The 12,410-nt window shown below is 44.2% G+C and overlaps 1 protein-coding gene across 1 annotated transcript in view; it reads left to right on the forward strand.

Annotated features, from left to right (window-relative positions):
• Positions 1-12,410, forward strand: part of VPS13A (vacuolar protein sorting 13 homolog A) — a 368,017-nt gene that overhangs the window by 154,815 nt on the left and 200,792 nt on the right. Inside the window, exons 17-20 of the mRNA XM_075318171.1 lie at positions 2,526-2,668; positions 4,393-4,594; positions 5,044-5,158; positions 9,691-9,827. Of these exons, the coding sequence (XP_075174286.1) occupies positions 2,526-2,668; positions 4,393-4,594; positions 5,044-5,158; positions 9,691-9,827 (597 nt within the window). The remainder of the gene's footprint in view (positions 1-2,525; positions 2,669-4,392; positions 4,595-5,043; positions 5,159-9,690; positions 9,828-12,410) is intronic.

Raw genomic sequence — 12,410 nt, forward strand, 5'->3', positions numbered from 1 at the left:
ATATGTGTGCTTGTGCGGTGCAGAACCATATGTGTGCGTGTGCTGTACAGAGCCATATGTGTGCGGTGCAGAGCCATATGTGTGTGGTGCAGAGCCATATGTGTGCGTGTGTGGTGCAGAGCCATATGTGTGCGGTGCAGAGCCATATGTGTGCAGTGCAGAGCCATATGTGTGCGTGTGCGGTACAGAGCCATATGTGTGCGTGTGCGGTACAGAGCCATATGTGTGCGTGTGCAGAGCCATATGTTTGCAGAGCCATATGTGTGCGGTACAGAGCCATATGTGTGCGTGTGCGGTGCAGAACCATATGTGTGCGTATGCGGTGCAGAACCATATGTGTGCGTGTGCGGTGCAGAGCCATATGTGTGCGTGTGCGGTGCAGAGCCATATGTGTGCGTGTGCGGTGCAGAGCCATATGTGTGCGGGTGCGGTGCAGAGCCATATGTGTGCGGTACAGAGCCATATGTGTGCGTGTGCGGTGCAGAGCCATATGTGTGCGTGTGCGGAGCCATATGTGTGCGTGTGCGGTACAGAGCCATGTGTGCGTATGCAGAGCCATATGTGTGCGTGTGCGGTACAGAGCCATATGTGTGCGTGTGCAGAGCCATATGTGTGCGTGTGTGGTACAGAGCCATATGTGTGCGTGTGCAGAGCCATATGTGTGCGTGTGCGGTGCAGAGCCATATGTGTGCGTGTGCGGTACAGAGCCATATGTGTGCGGTGCAGAGCCATATGTGTGCGTGTGCGGTACAGAGCCATATGTGTGCGGTGCAGAGCCATATGTGTGCGTGTGCGGTACAGAGCCATATGTGTGCGTGTGCATAGCCATATGTGTGCGTGTGCAGAGCCATATGTGTGCGTGTGCGGTACAGAGCCATATGTGTGCGTGTGCGGTACAGAGCCATATGTGTGCGTGTGCGGTACAGAGCCATATGTGTGTGTGTGCGGTACAGAGCCATATGTGTGCGTGTGCGGTGCAGAGCCAGATGTGGGGCTGTTATTTGCAATGCTGTAGTGATACCAGGTCAGGTGCTGGGGAAGAATACTGACAGGGACTGTGTGTGCAGGGGGCGGGCAGAGGGTGAGGCTGGACACTGGGGTGGGGCTGGACACTGGGGTGGGTGGTGACAGCTCTGACTGAGGTTTTGCACAAGAAGTGGTCATGTTTGCTGGATCTGAATGTAAACAAGAAGCTGCAGAGAATAAAGGGATAATTCAAGAGGAACAAAAGTTAGAAAACAAAAAATAACAATGTAGGGGTGATTTATATGACAATACAGCGCAGATAAACTCAAAAATTTTTGTTAAGCTAATGTTGGACAACTCCTTTAAGAGTCAATCCTGGTGCCAAAGACTGAAGACTACACAGTTGCAACTCTGCATCCAGAACATTACAAATGGACAAAAACCTCTTAGTATATCAGCTGGTGGTTTCATACCAAATGACGACATATGTAGAAGGGACAATGTAGAAGATCAATCTATTATTCCCAGTTTTTGGGCTGTTCTAAGAGAAGTGTGAGAAGACCTGGGGTGGGGGAATCCGCCTCAGGCATATGGCAAGCTTTCCTAAATTTTTGAGAGGCTGTGAAGAGTCAGAGTTAAGTTCAGAAAACTTATACCTGACCCCCGTGCTGGATTCAGTTTATTACCCTCTTCATTTTCACCAACAGGTTTGAGCGACAATGATGAAGTAAATTTTGTACAAACTAGATATAGTACCTTTATGGTAAAGATACAATCTGGTGCCTCTGCTTAACTTAGAATGTGTTAGCAGGGAATATGTCACACATGATGTGCTAACCATCCAAACCACATGGCTGTCTTGCATAATATTGCTAAAGTGTGATTTGGGGAGGTAAGAGGGTAATGTCTGGAAAATGTATTAAAACTTCTGCAGAGTCAATTTTCAGGGAATTTATCCACCCAAACCAAAATACCTGTAAATAGGTATTTTTTAGATCTGACTCAAGTGAGTATAGAAGAGGTTTTTAGTTAAGATTAAATATATCTTTGGATTCTGCAAAATTTTAACCCATTTCTCCATTAAAAGGGTTTTCTGCCTCTTAATGGCTGTATTTTGATTTACAGTGAAAAAACCCAAAAGAACTTTTGCGTTACTCATCCTGTATGTTTCGCTCAGTGTCTGTTATTGTCTGCAGTGCTGACGTCATATCTACAGCTCTGCAGCCAGTAACTGAGCTCTGTGACTCTGACCGGCTCATGCGGTCAACCCAAGCCAAGCAGCCGAACTCCATTATTGGCTGCAGAGCTGTCAACGTGACACAACATTAGATACTGCGCAGAGTGGTAGAGACTCAGTCTTGGTTCCGGGAAGAGTGAGTAAAGCACAATTGTTTTTTTTGTAACATACTACATCCAGGGGATAAAGGGTTTTCCGAAACTGGGAAACCCGTTTCAATTTTAGATGTGAATATACTCAACATATGTTTTTATTTGCCTTATTGCAGCAATGTTTGTAATAATACATACATAAGCATGTTTGTTGTGTTGTTTACTTGCAGTATGAAGCTATGATTGTATGTGTAAAACTGCTGAGCATGTCCATTCAGTTACAAGAGGAGAGAGGAAAATCTGAGCTGATTAATCTTGCCATCACAGATCTGAGCACAGTCTTAAAACAGCGACCTGGTGCACAAGCAATTAGGTGAGCAGTACAACACAATCCTCTGTTATCTGATATCAGTTTCCATTTCTTTCCATGGTCACTCTCCAGGAGAAAGATTGATTGTTCTATTGGTTTCACTTCCACTGTTTAATCACTTACTAGTGCCAGCAGGCCTGCTACTTTAGGCTAGTTTCACACTTGCGTTGAATGGTATCCGTTGCATTGCGTTGTGTGACGGATACAACGGATGCGTTGCATATAATGGCACAACGGATGCAACGGATCGTACAAAACAACGGAAAGCTTTTTTTAAATTTTTTTTCTTTTCAGTTTTACCGGCAGCAGACTATTGTAAACGGTCAGCTGATCACCCGGTGGCCGGGCGCTCTGCTGATCGCACTCAAAAGCCGGCGGCCGGGCGCTCAGGTGAGCGCTCTCACATGCCGGCTGCTGGGCGCTCAGCTGGGCGCTCTCACATGCCGGCGGCCGGGCACTCAGCTGAACGTTCGGCCACCGAGAGACAAAATAAAGTTTGATTTAAAAAAAAAAAAAAAAAGAGCATGCGCAGTGAAATCTTATGGATTGTGCTGCTCAAAAAAACATTACATGCTGCGTTCCTTCCGCCCGATGCAGCGTCAAAATAACGACGCTGCGTCGTCCAGCGGATGCAACGCTTACACTTGCGTTACAGTGCGTCGTCCGTACAAGTCTATGGAGTATAGCGCAGTGCATTAACGGACTGCGCTATTTTCCATAGTGACAGACTGCGCTGAACGCAAGTGTGAAAGTACCCTTAATAACTCCGGGCAATGTACACAGGAAGGTGCAGACCATGCAATGCTGTTGTTAAGCAACTTCTTGAACTTATTTAGGCACTGCCTAGTACTAGAGACCCCAATGCTCATTAGTCATTTGAACTATTGTTCGGCTGATGCGGTAGTTATCCCTCCCGATTTTACCTGGCCATGCGCTCCTCTGTTCTCTGTGATGGAGCCTCTGCTAGAATTTCTTGGCGGTGGCTTATCTGCAAGAAGAACAAAGGGATCGGGCTATGAAATTCAACAACTGTCAGAGGTTAGTAAGGAGGCCCCCCCATACACGTTAGGCATAAGCCACACGGCGAGAAAATCAGTGCAAATGGAGTGCGATAAAACATCGCATTCCACTTGGACCAATTCTAGCCTGTGTGTCAGCGCACATGAGCAATTATTTTCTCAGCCCTAATCGGACCGAGAAAACAATCGCAGCATGCTGCGATTGTAATGCGAGACTCATTTCTCTCGCACCCATTCAAGTGAATGGGGCGAGAGAAAAATTGCACTGCACTCGCGGTACACTGGTGTACTGCGCTTGCAGAGCAAGAATCGCAACAGCCGGCTACGGAGGAGAGAGGGAGATAAATCCCTCCCTCTCCTCCTCCGTGCTGGCCGCCCCTCCGCAGCGCTGGCCCGCCCCTCCTAAGAGCTGGCCCGTCCCCCGCAGCTGAGGTCCGCTCGCACGGTCGGACCGCAGTCGCAGAGATACTAGCATGACACTCGGCTCCTGCTGTACTGCCAGCGCGAGCCGAGTCATGCGAGCATTGCAGTAGTGCCCCGTGTGGCCCCTGCCTTAGACTATGACTTAATCCGCCAACATTGGCCAGTTTGTCCGACTTTAGTCTAATGTGAATCGAGGGCTTTAACAGCACTCTCTGAAATTATTCATTAGGGAATTAGCAACTATTGCAGTAAAAAATGTAACATTTTCTCTATTTTTCTGTACAGATTTGAAGCACAGGTTGGCACATTTGAAATAACAGGCATACCACATGACAAAGACATACCATGTCTGCTGTCTTCACGAAATGTTGTGGTGGACAATACCATTTCACTGTTGAGTCTCATGTTTGAAACCAATCCAATTGATGAAAGTGCTGACCAAAGGCTAATAGTGGATTCTCAGCCTCTGGAAATGATATATGATGCTGTAAGTATTGGGTGATCGGTAAATTTGTGGAAAATGACACGCCATCTCCTATACTAGTTCAGGTTCATGTATACATGGTTTCCAAATTCTTTTTCCGTGGCTTGGGTAATGAACTTTTTTTCTGTTTGTTTACAATATTCACAAATAAGTTGGCACATCCATGTTATGTGGACGTTCTTCTCATTTATATGTTTTAAATGAAGCAGGTTTATACTAAAAGAGATAAAAAAGAATATTCTTAGACATAAGACATAGGTTATGATGTGATTGCACCATAAACTTTGTGAAAAGTTTGTTGGTGGTTCACAGCTTAAAGACCAAGTCGCTAAACTATTGTACTTTTACTGGTTTTGCAAAGAACCTGATATTGGAGTGAAATGCAGAGATTTGTAAAAAGTTGTACATAAATCATTGTTGTGGACGGTGTTTGTTTTTTTGTTATTTGGTAGAAAACTATCAACAGTTTAGTGGACTTTTTCCGACCACCCAAGGAGGTCCATCTTGAACAGCTTACTTCAGCCACTTTAAATAAACTGGAAGAATTCCGGGATAAAACGTCAACAGGTAAATCCAGACTGTTTTATCTTTGTTTTAATTATTGATTGGTGATTAAAGAAGTTGTGTTTTTATATGTGATGCCTTGTTTGTTTGTTTGTTTGTTTGTTTGTTTTTTCTTTAATGCTGTTAGTACAGTTTCTTTTAACCATATTAGTATTTACGTCAAGTAAGCTTTTCTAGAAAATAATAGTTGCATTTATACTGTTTATTGAACTTGCTAATAAAATGACAGTAGGTCATCAGTTACTAGGCACCCAATTCAATTTAAATGTAGCAGATTATTCAATGCCAATTTTACTGTTAGCAAATAAAGTACATTCTGTTCATTTTTTTATTTGAGTGGTATTGTTAAAAGATGTACAGTGGCATGTAAAAGTTTGGGCACCCCTGGTCAAAATGACTAAAGCGGGCTTTACACGCTGCGATATCGGTCCCGATATCGCTAGCGTGGGTACCCGCCCCCATCTGTTGTGCGACACGGGCAAATCGCTGCCCGTGCCGCACAACATCGCCCAGACCCGTCACACATACTTACCTGCCCGGCGACGTCGCTGTGACCGGCGAACCGCCTCCTTTCTAAGGGGGCTGTCCGTGCGGCGTCACAGCGACGTCACCTAGCGGCCGCCCAATAGCAGCGGAGGTGCGGAGCTGAGCGGGACGTAACATCCCGCCCACCTCCTTCCTTCCGCATTGTGGCCGGGAGGCAGGTAAGGAGAGCTGCCTCGTTCCTGCGGTGTCACACGGAGCGATGTGTGCTGCCGCAGGAACGAGGAACAACCTCGTTACTGCTGCAGTAACGATTTTTGAGACTGGACCCCCATGTCATTGATGAACGATTTTGCACGTTTTTGCAACGATGCAAAATCGCTCATCGGTGTCACACGCAACAGCATCGCTAATGCGGCCGGATGTGCGTCACCAATTCCGGGACCCCAACGAGTTCGCATTAGCGATGTCGTAGCGTGTAAAGCCCCCTTTATTGTGAACAGTTAAAGGGAACCTGTCAGCAGAAATTGAGCTTTAAACCTAAAAGTTTCCCCTTCTGCAGCTCGTGGGCTGCATTCTAGCAAGGTTCCTATACTTTTTGTGCCCCCTTTTAAACCAAATTAAATACTTTATAAATTTGTACCTTTTTGGCTGCAATTCTTTTAAATTATCCATGGGGCGGGCCGTGTGGTGTCAGTTACTGTCCCAACGCTCCATTTCATACATGAGGACGCCGCCCACTGCGCCCGAGGTTCCGTGCACGCGAGGACCGGTGGTGATGTGGTCGCAGGCACGAAATTATGTGCGGCGCTGTGATTGCATCGCAAGTGCCCGCCCATAATCTCGTGGCCGCGCTCTCCCCTCTGCCTCCAGTGTTCTGCGCAAGCAATGTCCAGATGACCAGACGTCACCTCTTTCCCATCTTACCCTGCAGCAGGAAATAGATGGGAGGAGTGGAGCAGGCCACTACAGGTTACGAGGAGACGCGGAGAGGATCTGAGCGACGTACACAGTAAAAAAAACATGTAAACATGTTTGATTTTACATGTGTTTTTTACTGTGTACGTCGCTCAGATCTTCTCCGCGTGTCCTCGTAACCTGTCGTGGCCTGCTCCGCTCCTCCCATCTATTTCCTGCTGCAGCGTAAGATGGGAAAGAGGTGACGTCGGGTCATCTGGCCAGCGCTTGTGCAGAACGCTGGAGGCAAAGGGGAAAGCGCGGCCACGAGATTATGTGCGGGCACTTGCGATGCAATCACAGCGCCGCCCATAATCTCGTGCCTGCGACCACGTCACCAGCGGTCCTCACGTGCACGGGACCTCGGGCGCAGTGGGCGGCGTCTTGATGTATGAAATGCAGCGTTGGGGGACGGCGTAAATCGGCAGGAGGGCCAGTAACGGACACCACACGGCCCGCCCCATGGATAATTTACAAGAATTGCAGACAAAAAGGTACAACTTTATAAAGTATTTAATTTGGTTTAAAAGGGGGCACAAAAGGTATAGGAACCTTGCTAGAATGCAGCCCACGAGCTGCAGAAGGGGAAACTTTTAGGTTTAAAGCTCAATTTCTGCTGACAATTTCATCTTCAACTTGCTTAAAGGGAACCTATCTCTAAAAAGGCATAAAGTTATAGATGACACATTTCCTTTGTATTTTAGGCAAAAAATTGTATATATTTTCATCTTTTACATTTTAAAATTTACAAAAAGGAAAATGCACCCTTGGAGATTTGTGTGCTTCGATAACTTTGACCATGTTTTCAGATTTCAATTAGCCTGTTAGGGTTATGGCTTGTTCAGTATCATCGTTAGGAAATGGCCAGCTTTATAAAAACCTTGCTTCCTCTATCCTTATGCCAAAAAACAGCAGCCATAGGTTCTTCTAAGCAGCTATCTGGCATTATGAAAATAGTGGAGACCCACAAAGCAGGAGAAGGCTATAAGAAGAAAGTAAAGCATTTTCAAGTTGCCCTTTCCTCCGTTCGAAATGTAATTAAAAAATGGCAGTTAACAGGAACAGTAGAGGTCATGATAAGGTCTGGAAGACCAAGCAAAATCTCAGTGAGAGCTGCTCGTAGGATTGCTAAAGAGGCAAATAGGAACTTCTGCTAGACTGCAAAAGACCTTCAGAAAGATTTAGCAGACTCTAAAGTTGTGGTACATTGTTCGACTGTTCAGAAACACCTGCACAAATATGGCTTTCATGGAAGAGTCATCAGAAGTAAACCTCTCCTTCATCCTCACCATATAACTCAGCGTCAGAAATATGCAAAAGAACATCTCAAGAAGGCTACTGCATTTTGAGAACAACTCCTCTGGACTGATGAGGTAAAAATATAACTTGTGTGGTGAAAAAGGACACAGAATTTCAGGAAAAGAACATCTCATCAACCATTAAGGATGGAGGTGGACCAATTATGCTTTAGGGTTTTGTTGCAGCCAATGGCATGGGGAATATTTTATGGGTAGAGGGAGGAATGGATTCAAAGAAATTTCAACAAATTCTTGATGCAAACAGAACACCATCTGTAAAAAAAAAAAAAGATGAAGTTGAAAAGAGGATTGCTTCTACAAATAGGTAATGATCCTAAACACATGTCAAAGTCCAGAGTAGACTACCTCAAAAGACGAAACCTTGATGTTTTCCAATGGCCCTCACAGTCCCCTGATCTGAACGTCATTGAAAATCTGTGGCTAGACCTCAAGAGCAGTGCATGCAAGACAACCCAGGAATCTCACAGAATTAGAAGACTTTTCCAAAGAATGGATGAAAATCCCTCAAAGTGAAAGACTTTTCTGGCTACAAAAAGCATTTACAAGCTGTGATACTGCTAGTTGGTACTAACCCTGCAGGGTGGCCAAACTTTTGCATCAGCCCATTTTTCTTTTTTGTTAATTTTAAAATGGAAAAAAAATTGTTGTTTTTTTTTTGCCTAAAATGCAAAGAAAATGTATCATCTTTAACTTTGTCTTTTAGAGATAATTTAATCTTCAACTTACTTAACTGTTCAGAATAACAGTAATTTTGATTAGTGGTGCACTAACTTTTCTCACCACTGTATAATCAGCAGAGAAATCTCCTACAAATAACTTTCATTAAATTACTCTGAAAACAAGGTAAACTCCAGGACAGTAGTATAAATACCCATAGAGGCATGATATTGTAGGGTACAACAAAAAGTGGCAGAATGAGGAGGGACTATCTGTCCCTAGGACACCCTACCTCTCCGCGGATGTTGGCACCCTAGATATGTGAGATGGTGTCCCCACTTAATGTTGACTACCAGTATAGAACCTTAGGTAGATCACATAATAGTGAACACAAACAAAAATCAAAATATATGTGTATGCATCCCTAGTACTGTTAACAGATTCTAGGAGCAAAAAAGAACACATAGCTCTATATCCAAATCAATTACACCTATTAGTATACTTCTGCAGCTCTGGGATTAATTAGTATATCAAATAGGCATTCATGTAGATGAAGCAATAAAACACATCCAACATGTGTTGAAAGGAGCTTCCGGGACAGTGAGCAAAATGCTCAATAGACATTATACTTTGCTTGTTGAGATGCTTGTAAGGATCCAAAATAAACAGTAAAACAACCCAATAATTCTTCCCATCAGGGGACCACATGGAATTTGAATATGAAGAGGGAATACTGGTAATACATTATCCAGCACCCGAGGCCAGTGTGGGTAGAGATGTATGCAGGAGCTATACAAGCCATAAGAAGCTTAGGGACTGTCACTTCCACAATGGTGGAGATGATGCTATCAAAGACCGTGAAACACATTCCGCATTCCAGTGAACAAGGCTCAGATCAACACACCACCTATGTATGTGATGTGACGTGCCCCTTGAGGGCAATGGAAGGCAAAAGCGCTCCAGCAGCACTGATACAGACCCAGAGTTGATGCTTTTTTTTACCCACTTAGTCCACAGGACAAGTACAGATGCATAGATAAACTAGGTCTTACAGTTAGCAATGTAATTGTTCTTGCCTAGTATTTTTTTTTCCTTATCTTTATATATTTTTATTTGTAGGTCTACTGTATGTGATAGAGACTCAAAAAGTTCTTGATTTAAAAATCCACCTAATGGCTTCATACATCATTGTTCCTCAAAATGGCTTTTATGATGTAGCCTCAAGCCTGCTACTTTTAGACCTTGGTAGTCTGAAGGTAAGTGTATTTTAGTGCTTCAGTACTGTATGTATTTCATGAAGCTTGAATTGACTTTCAAGAATTACCATTCACTAAACACTCTGGGCAGAGGCATAGCTTGGGGTACAGCTCAGGGTGGCAGAAACATGAGTGGGCCCCTAACCAGGTGACCATGACTGCGCTGTTACTTAAAATTACTATACTAAGTTTAACACTGATATTATCGCCATATGGTGACTGTATAGTGGTAAATACCAGTCCTGCAGAAGGTATAATAGATTACAGTACAATTATGGTGACTTACAGCTGATGATCTTTCTGATGGAGTCAGTCACTTTTCCCATCTGGCCCAGATTGACATGACAATTTCTCCAGTCAAGACTCCTCTGCAGAGATTACAACATGGACACATTTGACTTTTTATACTTATAGCACTATTTAACAATTGCAATTCACTGAGTGCCCAAAAAACAATGATGTTTCTTAAGTGCCCACTTTACCATTTAATAATAATAATAATAATAATATTCAATAATGTCTCCTGAGTCCCCCCATATATTGTTCACCTCTACAAAGCATGCTGCCCACTACAGCTCACACATACACGGCATGATGTGTATAGTAGCCCCCTCCCACTGTATGACGGCCCACACAAGCCAACCCCACTGTATGATGGCCTCCAGTTGCCCCCTACTGTATGATGGTCCTCAGTACCCTACTCACACACTATGATGGCTCTCAGTAGTCCCCCCACACTGTATGGATGGCCTCAAGATTTCCCTCCACATTGTATGGCTGGCCTCAAGTGCTTCCTCCACACAGTAATATGGCCCTTATTATTCCCCTCACACTGTAATATGTCCATCAGTATTCCCTCAACATTTTAATATGACCCCTGGTAATTCCCTCACACTGTAAAATGGTCCTTAGTATTTCCCTCAAACTGTATCATGGCACCAGTAATACCCCCACACTATATCATGGCCTCCAGTGTTTCCCTCACACTGTAATATGGCCTCCAGTGTTTCCCTCACACTGTAATATGGCCTCCAATGTTTCCCTCACACTGTAATATGGCCCCCAGTAATTCCCTCATACTGTAGTATGGCCTCCAGTGTTTCCCTCACACTGTAATATGGCCTCCAATGTTTCCCTCACACTGTAATATGGCCCCCAGTATTTCCCTCATACTGTAGTATGGCCTCCAGTGTTTCCCTCACACTGTAATATGGCCCCTAGTAATTCCCCCATACTCTAGTATGGCCCAGTTTTCCCCCACACCGTATCATGGCCCCCAATATTTCCCCCACACTGTATGATGGCCTCAAGTACACTGCAGTTCAAATGTTTGGGGTCATCCAGACAATTTTGTCTTTTCCATGAAAAGTCTTACTTTTATTTATCAAATGAGTTGCATAATGAATAGAAAATATAGTCCAGACATTGACCAGGTTAGAAATAAAGATTTTTACTTGAAATAATAATTTTCTCCTTCAACCTTTGCTTTTGTCAAAGAATGCTCCCTTTGCAGCAATTACAGCTTTGTAGACCTTCGGCATTCTAGCTGTTAATTTGATGAAGCAATCTGGAGATATTTCACCCCATGCTTCCAGAAGCCCCTCCCACAAGTTGGATTGGCTTGATGGGCACTTTTTGCGTATCATATGGTCAAGCTGCCCCCTACAACCGCTCAATAGGGTTGAGATCTGGTTCCTGGGCTGGCCACTCCATTACAGATAGAATACCAGCTGCCTGCTTCTTCCCTAAATAGTTCATGCATAATTTGGAGGTGTGCTTTGGTCATTGTCCTGTTGTAGGATGAAATTGGCTCCAATCAAGCGCTGTCCACAGGGTATGGCATGGCGTTGCAAAATGGAGTGATAGCCTTCCTTTTTCAAAATCCCTTTTACCTTGTACAAATCTCCCACTTTACCAGCACCAAAGCAGACACAGACCATCACATTACCTCCACCATGCTTAACAGATGGCGCCAGGCACTCTTCCAGCATCTTTTCAGTTGTCCTGCGTCTCACAAATGTTCTTCTGTGTGATCTAAACACCTCAAACTTTGATTCATCTGTCTATAACACTTTTTTCCAATCTTCCTCTGTCCGATGTCTGTGTTCTTTTGCCCATATTAATCTTTTCCTTTTATTAGCCAGTCTCAGATATGGCTTTTTCTTTGCCACTCTGCCCTGAAGGCCAACATCCCTGAGTCGCCTCTTCACTGTAGAGGTTGACACTGGCGTTTTGCGGGTACTATTTAAAGAAGCTGCCAGTTGAGGACCTGTGAGGCGTTGATTTCTCAAACTAGAGACTCCAATGTATTTGTCTTGTTGCTCAGTTGTGCAGCGGGGCCTCCCACTTCTCTTTTTACTCTGTTAGAACCTTTTCAGTTTCTTGGCAATTTCTCACATGGAATATCCTTCCTTTCTAAGAACAAGAATAGACTATCGCGTTTCACATTAAAGTTCTCTTTTTCTGGCCATTTTGAGTGTTTAATGAAACCAACAAATGTAATGCTCCAGATTCTCAACTAGCTCAAAGGTCAGTTTTATAGCTTCTCTAATCAGCAAAACTGTTTTCAGCTGTGCTAACATA

This window comes from Anomaloglossus baeobatrachus, chromosome 1 (genome assembly GCF_048569485.1).
Source record: "Anomaloglossus baeobatrachus isolate aAnoBae1 chromosome 1, aAnoBae1.hap1, whole genome shotgun sequence".
Lineage (NCBI taxonomy): Eukaryota > Metazoa > Chordata > Amphibia > Anura > Aromobatidae > Anomaloglossus > Anomaloglossus baeobatrachus.